The following is a 21511-nucleotide window of genomic DNA, read 5'->3' as shown; positions in this document are numbered from 1 at the left end:
GCCCTAAAGAGACTTGGCTGGAAACCATTACTGCATTGTAGAAAAGAACACCGTGCCATCTTTATGTATAAATTAATAAACAACCATTCATGTAATACTAATCATGACTTAATCTTCGTGTCCACATGCAATCCGCCGAAACCTAGTGCATGTGCATAAGTTATTCAGCACTGTCACAGGTAACGCAATCTTGATCGCAGAGACATGTAGAAAACATCCATATCCAATGGAAAGCCAATTTTATGATTTAAAGGATACACAACAAAATTAAAGATCAATTAGGGTAAGGCATATTTTCAGTGTACAATTATAAGTAGGTAGTGTATGGCTTTCATCATCTTTATAAAGCCACAATGCTGAAAATATATGTCCGCAAATTGTTAGAAGAAGCAGATCGGCTAGCACGCTTACGATTATAGTTCTACCTCGTTACCATACTGAGAGATCCCATCAGATAGCAAATGTGCATGTGCCAGTCAGTGCATCGCAAAACACGAATCAGTTTAGTAGTTTAGTTTTGGACGGATGTTTTACTATTACTATTCCTTCCAATATTCTTCAAAATGTACAATGACAGATACAGGGGACACACTTGAAAGAGAAGCGCAAAACATCTCAATCCAGTCACGATGGCAGAACGATCCAAGTGAGGAAATAACACAGGACACAGCAGCTCTCACCACACAAAACTACAAGGTCTCAAGCATGCATCACCTAATCCTAACCCTAACCCATGCAATTTTCTAGTTTAGTTGCATTCTGTTCATTCACTCATTCATTCATCTATGTGTTTATTCATTACTTCATTTATTTTTTCAATCTTTTTTTTTATTATTCATCAGTCATTTTAGCATCCATTAACGCCTCATTTATACTTGAACCTCAAAAATGGGGTCCTCAATGTGTATTGTATAATGATGTGTTTACATAACAACTAGGTTATTCAAACAGAAAAGTATCGTTTATTTAGAAGCATGAAAACAACAGAAGATATGGACCATTGTAACATCCTAAACAACATGCTTGACAATCCTGAAGAACTTGATTTGAAACACCAGCCCTCTGCTATAAGGGAGGACAAGATATTTTCACTTGATCAAAGGGTGATACCTGTAGCTTCTGCAGAAGCAGATGACAATGGCGCATACATTTGCAAAGGAAATGCAAAGCGCTACTATGAATACAGCAGTACCTCCAGTTCTCGTACAGTCCATTCAGAAAATGGGATGTTTGTTGGCAATGGGAACCACATGTAGGATCAAATAGGCCCTTGTTGTGAGAACCAAGAGGACCGTGAGTGTTAACGAATAAGCCTCTTACAACAACCCATGTGATGTTTTTTTTACAAAATGTTGGCTTTACCCATCGTCAACAATTCAGTCTTGTAATAATAATGTATCTTTTTTACCTTGATGTTTTGATTCCACAGTGTGCAAAGCACTTTTGAATCGTTGTTTCAGGCAACAAGTTCCAAGCATGTCATAACCACATGATAGCATCAAATATTGTGACTTTCTTTGCTGACGAAGAGGCAGATTCCACTTCATCGAAGTCCAAGGCAATCTTGCGGGGGAGTTTTGGCAGTATTGTAGCTTAACTGCCTGTATGATGCCAGCATCGCAGGGTTGGAGTTTGGCAGTTGCATTTGGTGGCAAAAATACTAACTTTATGTTGCTTCTTTCCACCTGGAGATGTGCTGCACAGTTGTCAACAATCAAAATTATCTTCCGATTGGAATTTCGCATTTGATTATTGACAATGTCAAGCCATTCGCAAAACAATTGTGAAGTCATCCACGCTTTACTGTTGTGACGGTAGATGGTGTTCAGAGCGCCAATATCCTTCCCTTCGAAACACCGTGGCTTTTTAGATTTGCCAATAACTAGTGGCTTGAGTTTATGTCCTGTTGCACTACAAGCGAGCAGCAAGGTCAATCAATCTTTACTTTTCCTTCCCCCTGAGCATTGTTCACCAAGAAGAACTAAACTTTTAATTGGCATGCTCGAAAAAATACGCCAGTTTGACCTGAAAAAATACGCAGATGACCCCGACTGCCACTATTCCCTTAACAATGGGTCCGAAAGCATAGACGAGGCCGTTGACGACCATGTCAACTGCAAAGAAATGCCTCAGATACCAGCAAAGGATGAGGAAAGTATCCTTGCCGAGCTTTCCAAGATTTATAATTAATGGGGAGTGGTGAGTGAGGCTGTTAACACACAGCTAGCAACCCTTGTAGACAAAATGGTGAAAACTATGTTGTTCGAGGAAAATGCAAGAGAAAAACTGGCCAAGTATAATAGGCCCCAGAAGAGTGACAACTTAGTAAGTACAAGGGTTAACCCCGAAAATATGGGGGAAAATGAGATCCAACTCAAAATCCAAGGATCTGTGCATGCAAAAGATTGAAACGAGGATGTCATCGTTCCTTCGTTTTGCTTTAAATTGACTGACCCTTATGGTGCATTTGGTTTACGAACTAAATCTCTCCAGATGGGAACTGATTAGACCAGATCTCAATGACCAATACAAGCAACTTTGTAGTTCACAAACTCTAATCTCTAAGCTCTTGTTTGGAGATGACTTGCCAAAGGCAGTTGAAGAGATTAGTGAAACCAACAAAGTCTGTCAGAGGGTTTCTTACCCCAGGCAGGGAACTTACTCAAAGCATGGATCAAACAATCTAAAGAGACACGGGTCATATACAAATTGTCAACATTTTTTGTACACTGGCCAATCCCAAAGGAGAAAGCCGCCCTCGAAATTCAGAAAGAGGGCAAGAACAGATCAACAAGAACACTCAAAGTAGTTCAGTCAGGAAGCAAGGTGAGCCTCCCTACTGTTACACCAATTCCCTGTGTAGCAGGTAGACTGAAAAATTTTGTTTCCAATTGTGAAACCATTACCTCAGATCAAAAGATTCTTGAGGCTATAAGAGGTGTTGCAATTGTTTTCTATGAATGTCCAACTGAACACTTTGTACCAAGTCAGTATAAATTTAATCCTTCAGAAGATAAGGTTATTGATGAACAACTTGAGAGTTTTCTCTCAAGGGGAATTATTGAGAAGGCTGTACATTCTAAGGGAGGGTACCTTTCTAACATCTTCATGACTGAAGAAAGATGGGTCTTACTGCCTTATTCTCAATCTTAAACACCTAAATGAAGCTGTCGAATATCACCATTTTAAAATGGAAAATTTAAAGAATGCGATAAGTCTCATGCCACCTAACTGCTTTATGGCTTCAATAGACTTGAAGGATGCCTACTACTCTGTCTCTAAAGGCAAAACACAGGAAATACCTGAGATTCGTGTGGAAACACCAACTTTTTCAGTTTACCTGCCTCCCAAATGGGTTAACTTGCGCTCCTACAATTTTTACAAAAAACACTTGAACCTGTGTATTCAACTTTGCAATCATAACAATACCAATATGTGGGCTATATAGATGACTCCTACCTTCAGTGAGGTACTTTTAGAGATTGTGAGACCAATGTCACTGTTACTAACAAACTTTTTGGCAAATTGGATTTCATTTTAAACCAAGAAAATTTGGCTATTCAGCCAACACAGGTTATCACCTTCCAAAGTTTTGTTTTAAATTCAGTCTCCATGACTGTGTCTTTGACACCAGGAAAGGCTGAAAAACTGTGTGTAAAGGCCCACACAATATTAGTGAAACACTCGCCTTCCACTAGGGAAGTTCCTGAATTGATTGGTTTAATGGTTTCTAGTTTTCCAGGTGTCATGCATGGCCCACTTTTTTATATGGTGTTCCGAAATATGTTATTAAAAAGCTCCAATCAGTACAGAATGCCGCGGCTCGACTTATTACAAGCTCCCGTAAATTTGACTACATAACCCCTAATTCATTTGACCTGCACTTGCTTCCATTTTCCAAGGAAATTTAATTAAAAATAATTCTGCTCACCCACAATGCTCTTCACCAGCAGTCTCCTATCTATATTCAAAACCCGATACGTCATTATTCAACTTCAAGAATCTCCTGGTCATCTTCAACATTACCGTCTCCTGTCCACTTTAATCTCACGTCTTACAGCTCTAGATCTTTTGCTGTTTCGGCTCCTGAACTATGCAACAAACTACCTTCGTTCCTGAGACAATTTAAATCTTTTTAAACATAAACTTAAGTCTTCTCTTTTTAAAAATTATGTTAATATGTATGAATTCTCTTACTATCCATGTCTAGCGCCTAGATCTTAGACACCCATTTCTGTGAATATTCAAATCTCTGTTAATGTAAATTTAAGACTTACTTTAAAAATCAATTCAATATGTATATTTCTATTTCATAAAGCGCTTAGAACAGGTCTGGATAAGCACTATATAAGTAGTTTTATTATTATTATTATCATTAAAAAATGGTGGAAGAGTTATTTTAATGCCAAAAGAGAACCTACCGCATGAAAGATGTTATCTAGTGTGTTCTGATGGTGAGGTCAAAAGAGATTGCTCAAAGCTTAATAGTGATTTGGTTATGGCCTTTAAAAGGGGATGGACAGTTGTTAGACCGAGCTTCATTGAGTGGGCAGTAGAAGAAAGAATTCCACCCAACGTTGAAGAGCATGCAGTCGACCTGACTCCCCTTGCAGCTTTGTCAACAGGCGCACGTGGTGCAATATAGCTGGCTGTCAAACGATTACGATTTAGGTAATGGTTTATTTCATGATCAGAATCTAATTTCTTGTCACAAAATCATACAGGCTACAAACATTTAGTAAATGATCAGAATCTTTTTCTTTGTGATAATGCTAAGATATAATCAAGCATGCAGGTTATGATCACAGTCTAATGTCATATTATCATTTCCTGAGAACATTGAAAGAATATCTGCATGCTGACATTTGATTGTACTATGTTTCAGTAAAGAGATTTCTGGTTTCACCACCCTGAAGAGATCAATAAGGGAAGTGAAAATTGAGCCACAGGGGCATAGCCAGGGGAGGGTTGCAAGGGTTCTGGAACCCTCCTCTCCTCAGTCACTTTATCTCAGCAAGAGTGTAATGGACTCTCGATTCCTGAAATTCTTCATTTTTCTATGCTTACAATGGTTGTCTTTACACTAGGCTGTTAAGTAAGACTCAAGAGCTGCTCAGTTTTACTTAACCAAAAATGAGTGTGTGAAGGCCTAAGTAAAATCTCAAGTAACTTTACTCTCCATGATCTCAGTAAAGTCATTGTCAATCACTGACAATGAAGCTGCAAGACATGTTGTGAAAAACAGAACACTGCTCCGAAGCATAATCTCCTGTATTGTATTTTTTGGAAAACAGAATATCGCTCTACGAGGACACAATGAGTTGCTATTGGACAAAGGTAATAATCCTGGTAACTTTCTGGCCCTTCTTAAATTCCAAGCTGAGGCAGGTGATCATGTTCTCACCGTCTATTTAAACAAAGCCACCGATCGAGCAAAATACACGTCAGCAACTATACAGAATGAATCAATAAGAATCATTGGAGAGCAACTGCGCGAGAGTATTGTGGGCCAAATATCAGACAACACCCCATTTTACTTGATACTGGCAGATGAAGTAACTGACATTGCAAACAAAGAGCAGCTTTCTCTCACAGTTTGTTTTGTAGATATTGACAGCACCAGCCACGAGGAATTTTTAGGCTTCCTAAGTTTGGAGAGGATTACGGGCGAGGCTATTGCTGCTGCTATTCTGGACGTACTACCAAAATGGAACTTGAACATTAAGAATTGCAGAGGGCAGGGATACGACGGGGCATCAAATATGTCATCGTGTTGGGTCAAAACCACTTTGGGTTAAGCAGGGGTTGATCTTACCTGTTTCAAACCACACAGTGCTAGGGCAGCATCTGTTTCCGCTGCGTCTCATGCTAATGTCCCTTTGGGGACCATCCTTTGCACAGCAGGCTGGTCAAGCCAATCAACTTTTGTCAAATATTATCTTGAAGAGATGCACAAGGAAGGAGCCTATGCTACTACTGTCTTGAATTTCTCTTTGTCTGTAATGTGATGTTTCCATTGTAAGAAATGAAACATTTAGCTCATTTTAGCACCCATTGTTTCTTGCCATTATTGTAGACGAATAAAGCTGTTGAGTTAACTCAGGTTGGCTGTGGACCTGCATCTTTGTTTTTATTTGGTTCACAAATGCTGGCTCTCAACATCTCATGGGATCCCTACACTGAGGATGATGGGATAGAATTGTAAGATTGAACGAGACTTGCGCCAAATTGAAGTTTGATACAAATTCTATCACATCATCATCAAGTGTAAAGCGATCACATGCCCCACCCCAACTTATCATTTTTGGGACCAACCCAGATCTTTTTTCACAATTCCATACAGCATTTGCTCACTCTCTCAATTTTGACTGCTGGGATTGTATGGTGCAATCTCATGTGATCGAATAAATATCAAACTTCACCTTACAGTAAGTCTTGTTTAATCTTACAATTAAATAGCACAACACAAAGACCTTAAACTCATTGGCATTGCAAAACAGTGCAAATGAAAAAACTGGCAAAAGGTAAGGATCTGGAGATTGAAACAAGCTGTATTTGGTGAATGAAAACAGAACCAATGCTAGTTTCTCATTGGAGCGCTTGGAAATATCAAAAAGGGACATGAAAAGTTTACAGCAAGCTTCATTGGCTCAATAAACATCAGCTGATTTTACTTAAGGTGAGGTGAGATTTCATTTTACTCTTTCATTTTGCTACAAGTAAAAAATAATCATTGGACACCACACACCACTTTATTACTTTATTGCTATCAAAAACAGCTAGTTATATTTCCTGTAAGACTGAGGGCTCTATATATATATATATGGAGCCATCTTCCATCTAGATCCCAGGTAGTGATGTAGTTGTCCCATTGCTAGTGCTGGAGTTAAAAGAGGTTTCTGGATAGCAGTGAGTACAAATCAATTCTAAACTGTGCAGCAACATCTCATTTTAAAAGCGGGAGCACCCAGTGACAAGTTTCGCTAGATATCTAGATCTTTTCGGAGGAGGGTACTTTGAGTCAAGCTTGCAGCATCGTTTAGAGAGTGCACTTGTATTTTCGAAACCGAAATGTGGAATTAAAGATTCGCAATGAGGAATATTTTTTGGAAAAGGTAGTGTGTGCCGTTTTTTACAGTTAAAACAGTCAACTGGTATATTTGGATAGGAAATAATTCTCTAGCATGGAAAATTCATGGAAAGTTCATTCTAGCTAGCATTTTCTGTTCCCTAACTCTTCAGGCAATCAAAATTTCACCTGGGGAGTATGAATAGATCAAATTCTTCTAGCTATCGAAAACCTCATTTTAAACAGACTTCAAATACCATAAGGTAAATAAAAATGCCTTTCTACAATTTTTGGATGGTTTGCCCGGCAACCGCAGATGATAAACAACGGCAACAACATCCTTTATTTAAACACAATAGTATCTAATGTAGCAGATTTACTTGAGGGGCCTTTGATGTAAGATTGAGCTAAATTAGTTAATGCTTTGTAAGCTAAAGTAGCTATAATATGAATTATTATTTGATTAGGAAGCATAATCTCCCCAGACTTCAATATCAGAATTTCATAGAAAACGTTCCTTAGTGCCTTATCATTTAACTTTTCAAGCTTGTTGGAGTCACTTTTCAAATGAAAGTATCATACAGTAGAACAGTAACTTGGTTGGGACAGCACAAACGAGTTATTGATAAGTTTAGCATCTAAAGGAATATGCTATTGAACACATACATAGACAGGCTATTATTGGTTCATGAAAATTCAATTTGTGTTGATAGTGACATCCACAAGTTTCATAACAAGTTTTTCGTTTGATCTGTGGAAGTCGAAATCTGTAAAACATATGCCAGGAGTCACCCAAAGGTTTGAATTCTGGGAAAATTACATGACGGAGATCACTCTAAATCATCCTTCAGATAGTGGCTTCAGTGGCATGCGACATTTGTGACTCATTGTTACTTATAAAAATTTGGAAAAGGAGTGGACCAAAAGAGATCAAAGACCAATCAAAAAAGCTAGCTATCAAAAAAGCCATTTCAACACACAGTCTTCATCCAACCAAAAAGTTCGTAGTCAGGCAAATACTTTTTAATGAGAGACAATGAAAAATACGGTCGTCTGGTAGGCTGTCAGAAGCCCTATCGAGATCTTATGATACAACACCCAATGAACGTTTCCCATCAAGATTTTATTTCCAATACTTCAAATAGCCAACCTGAGTTGTATCAGATCCATGACGCATATGAGTGGCAAATTGATGGCTCATGAGTGGTACATCAAACTATTTGTACAACTGGTGTATGTGGTAGAGACAATTACCAAAAACTGCATAAAAGATCATAAGGGTAACACCAAAATGGGTTGATAATTTCTTTTATCTAGGTGTTCATTACCTTTGAAGACAGGTGTTACCTGGCCATTTGTACCTCACCTATGCAAGTGCAAAAACCAATGAGCTGGATAACAGTGTCATTTTGCGGCATAAGCCATTAACAGTGAGGTGATATAAGCGAAAGTAGACTGGGGAGGGACACTTTTCACACCCTAATAATCTGTACCATGGTACTTATGTCCCCTTATTAATTATTGTAGCGATGTCCTCTGATATAATGTGATACAGTGGCCAATCACATGCCAATCACATGTTGCAATCTATCGAGCTATATGTGGCCTAGAAACTCTGTTGTAGTTGTGTCTTCGGGCAATAGACCCATTTCAGATGTGATGTCATGAAACATGATCTCGCGAACTGGAGGACAACTTTGAGTTTGTTTACAAATGGCAGCAGGAGGCACTACAAAGCGAGAGTTTTTACCCGAGTATTTTGAGGACTTGCAGTTGAAAGACGCTAAGCAAAGGTATTTAGAGGAGTTGAAAGATATTAATGGAGAATATCCTTACAAAATTCTGCAAAACAAGTGGATGGATGGTGTGGATTCTTGGCTGAACGTGACATACATACATGTTGGAATGTAAAGCACTTAGCACTGAAAAGGATAGGCGCCATATCAATATTTTATTATTATTATTATTATATTATTATTATAATGTATCTCCTGTTTTCAAAAAGTCCTTACACTGAAGATCAATTAATGAACTATAAGAGCTTGGATTGCTATCAAAATTTTGTGAACGTATGGGTGCAGGAAATCTTCAGCAAGAAATTTGGCGAGAATCATCTCTTGATCGCGAAGGTAAGATACAAGAGCTGCAAGTGTGATCATGGCCTGTACACATGATCAGGGCAACTACCATGACTTAATGTGATCGCAGTTGCTTTTCTAAGCAAGTTTACTTATGCCTTCAATGTTTGATCTTTGGGTTAATCATTCTTAGAAGATGTCAGAAAAGCCCCTTACCCCTGGGTGGTTTGCGAAAAGTCAGGGAGAGTGGTTTCTGTAAATAGTAAATTAAAAAAAGTTCTCCTGATGAAAAGATGCTTGATTTTTTACGCTTAATTTGCAGTATTACTTTATTTAAAGTCTTAATGAGGATAAAGGTGAAGACAGACTGGCATGCTTCCCTTTGTGGCTGTTGTGATCGCGTGGCATCATAACCTTTAAATGACATTTTTGCTCTCACTTGCATGTCTTGAAGGGATTTTTCCTTTTTGTAACAGACAATCGGAGTTTATGAAACTTGTTTTCAGCAAGGTTTGATTATAAATCAGAGTCCAGCATTTTTAAATTTTAACTGTGGTGTGGTGTGACAAAAGACAGTAAACATTCATGACCTTTTGACTTTTCTGTATGTGTGAGAACTGATTGTTTAGAGGCAAAGTTGACGCTTGACAGAGAACTTTCTATGATGGTTTCTGGGTACCCTTGTGCATTGTTGCATTGTCTGAATTGCAAAAGGCTGTCATATTCCAATATTTTTGCAATATTTAGTTTTCAAAGCACTGGTAGTAAAAAAAAACTACACACACACACAGGAAAGGGTTAATGAGATTACTGAGATCATTGACAAAATGGCAGTGATGGGGGCACACACATTGATGGCATGTTTCAACAGTTTTTACTGCCAGGTGGTAAGGTATGACAAAAGACAATAAACTTTCATGACCTTTTGGCTTTTCTGTATGTGTAAGAGTCGATTGTCTATGGGCAAAGTTGATCCCTGACAGAGACCTTTCTGGCTACCCTCTTGCTTTGTCGCATTGTTTGAATTGTGCAAGGCTGTTAAACTCCAACAATTTTGTAATATTTTGTTTTCAAAACACCGATAGTAAACAATAACACACAGGAAAGGGTTAATGAGATGATTGACCAAAAAGGAAAATCCCATATGACACGCTTGTGAGAGCAAAAATACAATTTGAAGGCGATAATGCGATATGACCACAAAAGCCACATGGGTAGTCTGTGCCGGTTTGTCTTCACCTTTATTCTAACACAGAAGACTTGATCATGATATTGTATACTTCCCATTTGTAGAGAAGTTGACTGCATCCTCTGAAATAAAATCAACTGTCGCAGAAATTTAGTGAAAATTTACACGAAAGATTCTATAGCCAAGATTCTCAGTGATCATTTTTCAACAATTGGAACTAAACTAGCGCAGAAGCTCAAGTCTTACAGGTCCTACATCTCCTCGACACCTACGGTAAACTCAAGTCTACCCTATGAATTTACTTTTAAGCCAATTACAGAAGAGTTTGTTATACATCAGCTACAACAGCTCAAAACCAATAAAGCTATCAGTCTTGATAACATCAGTGTGCGTCTGCTGAAAGATTCAGCCAAAGTTATAAGTGCCAGCCTAACTAGATTATTCAATCTTTCCCTTTAAACTCGCATCTTTCCTTTCCTTTGGAAATTTAGAAAAATTACAGCATTATTCAAGAAAGGTCATCGCTGCGATGCTAACAATTACAGGCCCATTACTGTACTGCTAACGATAAGTAAAATCCTAGAAAAAGCCATGCATATCCAACTGTATGCTTATCTTAAGAATAATGAAATCATTACATCCAAACAATTTGGTTTCAGACCGAAGTTATCAACCGGGACAGCTTTGGCTCATTTCACAGACAATATCCTTCAGAATATGGATGCTGGTTCCTTTGTAGGTGCTGTTTTTTTAGACCTATCTAAGGCCTTTGATACTGTGGATCATCACTTGCTACTACGAAAGCTGACGAACATCGGTCTTACCAGTTCTACCACCCAGTGGTTTAGATCCTATCTCACAAACAGGTCACAAATCACATCGGTTGGAGATGCTCACTCTGCAGTTAATGAAATGCCTGTCAGGGCACCCTAAGGCAGTATAATGAAACCTCTACTCTTTTTGATTTATGTGAATGATCTTCCAGATTGTCATCTGGCAACTGATATTACTCTTTACGCGGATGATACATGTATCTTATTAGACGTTTTGTTGTGTAGTATCGCTGAGTATTTTTACGAGTTGTGTCATATTTTGACGAGCCCGTAGGGTGGGTCAAAATACAAATAACGAGAAAAATACTCAGCAATACTACACAACAAAATGTCTGATAAGTTATTTATTATTCAACACGCCAAACTTTTGTTTCTGTGGGCGAATTTTGCAGATATTTATTTACGGGAGTGTGACAGAAGTATGCGAAGCGGAGCGGAACGGAATTGGCGCGTTGTTGTGTTGCTGTTTCTATTTTCTTCATTAAATGAAGAAATTTTCTGGTCATCAAGCTGTTTTTCTTCGTTCGATTCATCAAATGAACTTGGATCTATATTTGCCAGCCATTCTGACTCTTCGTCGTCGCAAAATATGATTGAAATTGTCCGCCACTTTTTTTTCCCGTAACTACAATCCAATTTTTGCGCGATGCAAGAAAACCAGTTTAACTGGTACTACAATAGATGAGTCATTTGTACTCGTCTATGGTGTTATTCGTACTCGTTTAGGTGTAGTTGGATAATAATGTAATCTATTACTCGTCGAAAAACGTCAGTGATCCTAAACATCACATCAATGCTGATTTACAAATGGGGTCTGAGTGGTTCTCTAGAAATCTCCTTACTCTAAATATATCCAAATGCAATTTTGTTACCTTTGGAAGTCCTCAGAAACTGAATTGCATTCAAGATGTTTTGATTAAAGTAGAGGAAACTTGTATTGAGAGAACACAATCATTCAAGTACCTCAGTGTGACATTCAACAAATCTATGTCATGGACAGATCATGTTGATGCTATCAGCTCGAAGATTAATCCAAGGATCGTATTGCCACTACAAACTAGAGTTACCTTGTACAATACCCTAATCCTCCCTCTTTTCGACAACGGAGATGTTATATGGGGGGACAAGAATAATAAGACCATAATGTCAGGATTACAGATCCTACAGAATAAAGCTGCTAAAGTTCTGCTGGGGCTCCCACCTTGAAGCTCGTCAACCGAAGCACTAAGGAGTTTAGATCTCATGTCGCTTTCCACAAGAAGGTTTTTTCATCACTGCATTGCAATCCACAAATGTCTGATCGGGGAAACTGATTTTAACTTTAATTTCATCAAAAATCAAGCTGTCCATTCATATAACACAAGACGTTCCAATGATCTTTGTTTACCCCTTCCTCAAACTAACTGGGGTAAACAAACATTTATTTATCAAGCTGCAAAAGACTCGAATAGTCTTCCAACTGATTTGAAAGAAACAAATCTGTTATCTATTTTTAAATCCAAGCTAAAAACTTTTTTAAAAGATTTTGATTAATTTTAAACTTTGATATTTCAATTTGTTGTTGATTTTAAGATTTTGACTCATTTTAATTTATTTATAAACACATTTTATTTTATCTATTTATGATTGTTATTGTTATTATTATTACTATTATTATTTTATCAATTAAGTTAATTAGCTAAATTAATTTCATGATTTAGTTTTAGCATATAAAGGTGTAAATGGTTTAGCTCCAGACTATTTATGTAAATATTTTGTTAAGCGTTCAGCAGTTCACAATAGGAACACAAGGGGATGTAATGATTTTGTGATCCCCCAATGTAGATTGTCGATGGGACAAAGGGCATTTTATTTTCGCGGCCCACAGGAATGGAATGGTCTACCTGACAACATTAGGAATACTAAAGATATTGATATTTTTAAGCGGAAACTTTTTAACAATATGTTCTATATGTAGTAAATTTGGATATACTTTGAATGATTTTAAATACATTTGATTTTAATTAAATTAGAGTAAATAAGTTAGTTAACATTGTGACCTTAAAGACCTGTTGAAGGGAGTCTCAATAAAGTATGTATGTATGTAATTTAATTAGTTAGTTAATGAGGGCCCCACTGAAAACCGCCATGGCGAGTTGGACTCCCTCGTTAAATATTTAATTATTATTATTATTATTATTATTACTATTATTATAGAAGTCAGAAAAGAACTTTATCCACTGCTAATTGTGTGCTTTGGTTAATATAAGACTTGATTTAGCTACTCAAATTCCATGTCATAAAAAATGCTAACATTTAACAATTAAACAAGAAAGTATCGGTCTGGAAAGAATTGCTAAACTTGCTTGACAAAACAATAACTCTTCTCACTGTATATCTGGTCATTTCTACCTTAATTTAGCTGACAACACAACCGAAGGAATAATACACCAGGGACAATCTATGCAGAGCAAAGTATCTGAACATTGATTAGAAATTGACCAGAGCTCAAATTTGTTACAACTGGAGTTCAGTGTTACCTCTCAAGTAAATCAATGGTTTAAGATTGTTTCAGGTTTTTATTTTTTTTTAAGAAAAATATGGCAAGTCAGATATTAAATTTTGATTGAACAATTAGTTCCAGCCATATTTTCTGATAATTTTTAACAAGTCCATGAACACAAACACGCATTCTCAAGAGTTAGTCACACACAAGAACCAAATTTGGAAAAGACCACTGCAGAAGCTGCTATTCAGCTGTGTGGCAGAAGTCACAAAGAATTGCAAAATGGGATTTCACGAACACACCATGTAGCACTATTATTTTGCAGGTGTTAAATTTTGCCGGTGGTACTTTATCTGCAAAAATAAGTTCCAGAAGAAAAGCAAACACCAAGCAAAATTAAGAACTGCGCAAATTTGATGCCGTTAATGCGATTAAAAATGGCTTTAACCGTATTTATTCGTCAATAAGCTGAACTTGGCTAGAAGCTGAGACCCTAAATTTTGGTCTGTTTTAATTGGGAAGGTTTTTAAAACATGTAAATTGAAAATACTTGGCTATAACCTGAGACCATATTCAGAGAATTCCATTCTTGGACAAACTGAAAGAACACAAAAGTTTCAAAACTGAAAAGAGTTTCAATGCAGTATTACTGTTGAAAGACAATTCCAAGATAACCAAAGAATACGTCATCAGTGAGTCGCTAGAGTAAAGATCAAGAGAACCTCTTTAATGGAGAGCGCGAGATGTCAGCGAAATGCACAATGATAGGTCATTACACTGGAAAATATCCGCTGCTGGATGAGAGATTACTTGACTGGTTTACAGAGCAGAGAAGCCAAGGTAAGTTTTCTTTTTACATGATCACAAACTTTAACACTGTAACATGTGACGAGTTTGTTTACCAATCATGGGAATGGTTAATTCTGAACTCGGAATAAAGGTCAGAACTAGCGGATAAGGAGAAGGATAACGAATTCCACGCCAACACTGAGGACAAACAGTAAGCCATATTTGCTACACGCTGAAAACAACAAACAACTCCTTTGGAGGCAACCACATAAATAAAGTCAATGACCAACTTCAACTTGTTTTGTTATTTACTTCTGCCTGCAAAATCTCAGCTTATAGACGAATATATCTATGTTTCCTTTGAATTTGCTGTTTCGAAAAATTATGTTTGGAAATACACTCAGCTGTAAGCCAAAAACCCTTCTCTAGCTCAAATTTTCGAGATTTTGGTAAAGTTTTGTGAAAAAATCGATTCCCTTATAGATGAATAAATACAGTTAATCCACTTGTGTTACAATGTATTATACACTGGGGTAAAAAGAGAGTTTTATTTCGAGCAAGCTTTCAAAAAACGAAATGATAAGTAAATAGTTTTCAAGTCTCTGAGGCACAAGAAACGAGCTGTTTGGAAAAATTATGTTTGGAAAAACACTCAGCTGTAAGCCAAGAACCCTTCCCTAGCTCAAATTTTCGAGATTTTGGTAAAGTTTTGTGAAAAAATCGATTCCCTTATAGATGAATAAATATACAGTTAATCCACTTGTGTTACCATGTATTATACACTGGGGTAAGAAGAGAGTGTTTTATTTTGAGCAACCTTTCAAAAAACGAAATGATAACAGGTAAATAGTTTTCAAGTCTCTGAGGCACAAGAAACGTTACACGTCAAGCGGATCATACAAAGGGAGAACACTCTCTAGGGCCTCTAGGATGCCACATTTTTTCGATTATTGAAAGGCTTTTCTGTAGGTACAGATAAAAATCGACCAGCTTGTTTGAGGTATGCTCAGGCATAAACATAATGTACCACCCTTGAAGCTTTTCTCTCATAATGAAAGAATAATAATGGCTTGCGTTGATGGTTCTTGGTGATATCATTCACACGAAAAGTTAACATTTCCAGCAGGGTAAGCGTTGCAGGACAAAATATTCTTGAGGTCTTCCGAGGTCGACTGTTAAAAGCAAGGTGATGGACAAATTCTGGGGCAATAAGGCTACCCTGTGAGAATTGTTATTAACCATCAAATGAATTACAAAAGTTGAAGGTACTACATTTCCTCTCTTGTTGATGTCGTGCTGCTTGAAAAAAACCCACAAAAATTAGTTCCCAGTGGAAGCACCACTCTATTAGAGCCACAAAAATTTCGTCCCGAATACCTCAAAAATCGCCACTCCTCTGAAAAAAGTCCGGCAACAATTCCACCCTACACGATAACTGTGATTAATCCAAGACCACAAACTTACTGGGAATCTCAGCATTGGCAGACAGTGATATGAGAGAGTTGATGACTTGGTTGCAAGGGCATGGATTCCTGCCAAATCTGCTTCAGTTTACTTGTGGAAATTGCAACCTGGATATGGTTATTTCTGTTCGAAATGCAGATCACCTCAATGGCTATCAGTGCTAAGTGCTATAAGTAAAATATTTCTGATATAGCAGATTATTGCCAATTGAAATATTTAATAGAAAAGTCGAGGCCCACAAATTGACCCTTGCTCACCATAGAGTCTCCAGTAGCTCAGTGGTTAGAGCATCCGACTAGATCACGGAGGGTCGTGGGTTCAAGTCCCATCTGGGGCTCGGATTTTTTCTATTACACTAAAAATTGTTTCATCTTTACATGAAATATTTAAATAAAAAAAATTAAAATTGACTTCAAACGATAGATACCAACTTTTTTAATTAGGAAACCAATGTTCAAAGGTTAAGGTGTTTTATTTTCAGGTCTGAATTGCGAAGTGGCAAAGCAGTGATAGCAGGCTGCAAACTCAGACATGTTTCTGGCCTAGGTTTTTACATCTCCTCACTTTCCAGCACTCAGCGATCAAAACGTTACTGTATTCTTAGATAACATTAATGACCAACTTCATGAATCATCTAAAACTTCTAATACCAGAGCACCAGGCACAGAAAATCCTACTAAAGAATTCGCTATACGTACTGATAGATTAGCTTAAAAACATCTTTGGTTTCACTCCCAGAATAAATGTTCATGATAATGTCTGATGCTGACAACCAAGCTCTTCAATAGACTTCAGTGGCTCCCTATTTATGAGGAATCTAAAATAACTGAATGCTGCGTTGCGTACATACGTATCAAGCGTGAAGTACCCCTATATATTGAAGGCTCTTTGATCCTTAAGGCAGGGGTTGCACCTACGCTTTTGGTGTTTACATTGGACATAAAATCTGTCATGGCATGCTTGCAACAAGTGCGACCCTTTTGTCGCAACCAGACATAACTATGTCCAAAGGACCTAAAGATCAAAAAAGCCGATGTCCTGCCTCGAGGCAGGCCATATCTCGTCTTATCGCCTTAAAATAACAATTTTTTTTTCTTCTGTCGCAACGTCGATGAAATCTGAAATACTAGCAAAAATTTGGATTTTTGCAATTCTCCAAAGACAACATGTGTGCACAGCTAGCCATTGGTTCAATATTTTAGTGACAGCTTTTCTCGACACACGTTTTATCTGGTCCCTATTGCGAATTTCAACGCATACCAATTTACAAATTTGCACTATTCACCTGACTATTTTCAGTATGGGAATGGCTTGTTTTCACCCTTTGACTCGCAGATATTTTCCCATTTTTTCGCATCCGTCGATGTCGGTTTAAAGCGGCAAGAGCCAACATTTGCTGTTTGCAAGTGTATTACAATGCGTACAAATCAATAAGGTTTTGTACATTGAACAAATTAAACAGAGAATGAAGAAATGTCACTGATAAAACTAGCACCAGCTTCATGTCTCCAAAGTTTTATTTGGTGCTCTTTTCACGCGCGAAATATTAAGAGTTGACAGTCTGGTTTCAAATATCATTTATGTCGCACAAGTGCGACCTCCATGACTCCAGTGGTGTAAAAAAAATAAGGCCGAAGTGCGACCCCTGCCTTAATAGTCAGCAACATGATCATGCTACAAGATATAGCAACACCAATTTTATTTTCCCGAGATTTAATCATATGACCGAAGGCGGTAGATCACTCACAGTCACTACCTGTAAACTTTGGAATAGCTTAAGTCTAGAACTCAGAAATTCTGTGTCATTAGAATCTTTTAAGAACAATTATAGAAACAACCTTCTTAAGGTACAACAGAAACTACATCATTTTATAGTGTAACATATGATTCATCATTTGCTCTCAGGTTACATTTCACTTTTACTCGTAATTCGTCTTCTTATTAGATAAATATTCCTAGATTTTATTAATAGTTATGTTAGAATTCAACATACATTGCTTGTTAGAAGTTTTTAAGAGCCGCTGCCTCTAAATATCAAACATCGCCCGACAGTTCAAAAAAATTGACTTCCATTTTATTTCATAAAAAGAATCCCCATATAGAACTATTTTCGAAAATGGAGTTTAAAAGGTTCAGTGAATTTTATTTTTTGAGAAATCGAGAAATGTCCAATTTTGACCAGATGGGGCTTGGTGCGAACCCCAAAATAGGCAAATTTTGCGAATGTTGAGCAGCCTCGCAAAGCAAGTTAAGAAAAAAATTGAGACTCTTTTGTATCAAGTAAAAGTATGCCATTTACGCTTTCTAAAAAAGGTAAGTTTATATTTTCTTCAGCTTTTCCAAAAGTTTTGGAGGCCCATACATCAACTCCTTCTTAAACATGATCGTTTTGCATAAATTTGACACTAAATCCAAGGGCAAAAATATCAGCTGGTGCGCATCGTTTTTCCAATTAAAATAATTATTAGTCGTTCTTGACCTTTCGTTTCTAACATATAAAAAATCTACCGGCAGCCCGTGAATACTTACTTGTTGGGAAAACCAAACGTCCAAGCCATTTTCAGTCTTTTCGACATATTGCACCATTCAAATTTCAGTGCCTGTTGGAAGGGAAAACTTTTAAAATTGCTCTGCCTGATTTGTTTGTAAATTTTTTAAACAATTTATAATTAGAAAAATGGCCAATAGAAGAGGTATAAATTCTTGTACCTTGGATTATCACAATAAATTCCCAAATTCAAGCCTCTATTGGGAACCAGCATTAGCACGTGACAGTGCTTATGTGACATTTCAATTTGCTGCCATTCGGGAACTAAAACTTTGTTTTAAAAAATCATACAAGATGTACTATTACTTATCACTTGCCAGGTTTTTTGAAGTTGGGATTCGAAAGAATGTATAGTTGAGGCCACAGGCTTCTGAAATTTGTATGTCTGTATTTGCTGATTTTGTATGTTGCATTGAATCTTTTTTCCCAGCCGAGTTTTTTTTTTGCACATGGGAAAGGAGAAGCATAACAATGTCAGTGTTTTTGAGATTCGAGAAAGTAAAATAAATATCTTACTCCAAATTTAATTAATTCTGTCCACTGTTTGCTGGAATTCTTTAAGTTGAAGATCCAAGGGAGTGATACTCTAGGTCGTTGCTTCCTGAATGCAGTTAAATTTATTGATTTCCAATCATACATTTCAATTTAATTTCCCGCCGTCGTATTTTAGCAAATCGGAATGTAATAAGCGATATTTCTCATGACATGTCTGAGACCTGAAAATTTCTACACCTGCGTTTGCGCTGTTTCAAGCAGTGTTATAAGCGCGGCAAATCCTGCCGACTGCTAAGTTAACCTCTAAAGAGTATTTATTGCACAAGCACAGGCGCGCAAAATAGGAAAATACTCGCAGTAAATAATCCTACAGTTTTCGGCAGTGTTGTTCGACAGATTCCTCAAGTAAACTGGACAAATTTTTCACAAGGATATGGCTCTCTGTGAGTTTTCGAAACTTGTTGGTGGACCTTGTAGTGGGAGTACAGATTACCCATCAAACGTGGGATGTGTTTTTATCGGGGAATGTGATAGAGACGTAAAAGGACATCTGAAGTTCTGCAAAATCAGCGGTGACGTGGCGGTAAAGAACGAGTCAAGGCTGCTCCTTGCTCGAGCAGGTAAGCAACAATTGTCCGGTAAGGTAACGAATCTGATCCAACCGACGCGTCGGCCAACGCGTCGGCCAACGTGTCGGCCAACGCGTCGGTCGACAGTCGGCCAACAGTCGGCCGACTGTCGACCGACTGTCGGCCGACTGTCGACCGACGCGTTGGCACTGGGTTTCCCAGTGGAAAAATAGGCTGCATCGGTGGTGCGTCGGTGACTTTCTCTCATTTATTTATACCTTGAGAAGATGGATTAAGCCAAATTTTCCCGTTGTCTTCTATCATCTGGATTAAGTATAGGATAAGTAATTTTCCTTGCACTATAAACGTAATAAGTACATTCGTCTACGCCATTTATGTCGTATTTTCTCGACCCAGACCCCGAATTTCATTACTCAGTCTATTCAGACTGGGCACTAATCAGGTTTTAATGAGTTATGATATAACCTTTTGGGGCTCTAATTATTACAATTGAAAATGCCGATATGTCGGTGAACCTACTTCCACATAGATAAATTCGCCGACAAAAATAACGTCAAATGTGTCAGCAAGTTTACTACGCTTCAGTAAATTCACCGACGCGTCGGTTAATTCAGAGATTACTAACTCATTGGTCATTTCCTTTTTTATATGTGGTGGCTCCTAAAGGAGCCGTTTTTTTTATTAGAGAATCATTTACTGCAGAGGAAACTGCTCAGCGATGTCTTGCAGCAGCTGTGAGAATGGTGCGTCACCCCCAAAGTTCCGGAACCACATGAATTCGTCCAAGTAGCTCGGTAGATGCTCGTAGAGGGTACCTGACATGGACTTCAGCTTTTTCTTCACTAAAGCCCACAAGCCTTCGATGGTGTTGGTGTGTGCGCCGGTGTCAGGATCAACAAAGTTCTTCAAATGATTCACCGATAGGTGAATGTATCCGAGCTGGTTAAGTGGGATGTATGGAGTAAACTGCTCAGAGTAGATCACGGTTCCAGGTTGAATGTGTGTGGTGATCAGGCGGTGGACGAGAGTGTCCCTCATACGGTCGGGAACACAGAAGAGTAGCACTTTTTGTGATCCTCGTGCCATGGCTCTGAAAACCCATGGACCTTCTGAGACTCTGCCTAGTCAGTCTGGCAATGTTACTTCCAGAAGCCTTGATAGCCCACAGGAACATTAGATGAAGCCACGTACTCAGTGGGATGTTGGAACCTTCGAAAAACGAGCCTGACCTTATAGAAAGCCAGGTTCGACAGCCGCTGTTTGTACAGCGCCACATGTAACCATCATTTACCCGTGTTGTCTCTGTTAATTTCAGAATCACATCGAGAACACTGGCGTTGACTGGCTAAAAGTCGATGGGTTACTAAAAAGTTGAAAACACTATGACAAGCTACCTAATATGACAAGAAGATCGCGGAACTCCATTTTCCAAGTTTGTGATAAAAAGTTGAATTGAAAGCATTTAACTAACATGCAAATCAGATTAGGATCGAACGTTATTTTTTTACAGCAATCACAGGATCACACTCTGGTTAATTAAACCAATCACAGTCGATGAAAAACAACCAACCAGGGTCAAGCCACCCAAATAACCTTAACACAATAAGGATCAAACATAATTAATTTAAACCAATCATAGTAATTCACAGAAAAGTAGCCAATCACAAACCTTGTTAATTAACCAATGAAACACTTGATCCGTTTTTATGTTAATTAATTTAAAACAGTGTATATAAAGTGATAAATTCAATTAATAGCACAAAGATCAGCTCTAGATACATCAATCATCCAATCATTAAAATGTCCCAGCGTGTAACTAAATGTACTGTTTGCGGCGAATCTGGCCATACAAGAATCCACTGTCTAGTTATTTGCGGCTCGTGCAATGGCAACAATCGGCGCTGTGATTGTCAACAACCGCAACACAAAAAGCGTAAAACAACACGGAGAAGAAAGGAGCGTGCACCGCCA

General features: G+C 37.9%; 1 protein-coding gene and 1 pseudogene across 1 annotated transcript; both read left to right on the top strand.

Moving 5' to 3' along the window:
- Positions 1–1818: 1818 nt before the first annotated feature.
- LOC148741898 (uncharacterized) lies at positions 1819–2959 on the top strand (annotated as a pseudogene).
- A 2221-nt stretch (positions 2960–5180) lies between these two features.
- On the top strand, positions 5181–5798 carry LOC148741897 (52 kDa repressor of the inhibitor of the protein kinase-like). Its single transcript, XM_088741432.1, has one exon. The coding sequence runs from the start codon at positions 5181–5183 to the stop codon at positions 5796–5798; it is 618 nt and encodes a 205-aa protein (XP_088597558.1).
- Positions 5799–21511: the final 15713 nt, after the last annotated feature.

This window comes from Stylophora pistillata, chromosome 1 (assembly GCF_964205215.1).
Source record: "Stylophora pistillata chromosome 1, jaStyPist1.2, whole genome shotgun sequence".
NCBI lineage: Eukaryota > Metazoa > Cnidaria > Anthozoa > Scleractinia > Pocilloporidae > Stylophora > Stylophora pistillata.
Note: the sequence above shows the minus strand (reverse complement) of the source record. Positions and strands in the feature narration are given on the sequence as shown.

Excerpts from the sequence above, each read along its gene's own strand:
- LOC148741897 (XM_088741432.1), top strand. The coding sequence starts at position 5,181 with ATGATCTCAGTAAAGTCATTGTCAATCACTGACAATGAAGCTGCAAGA.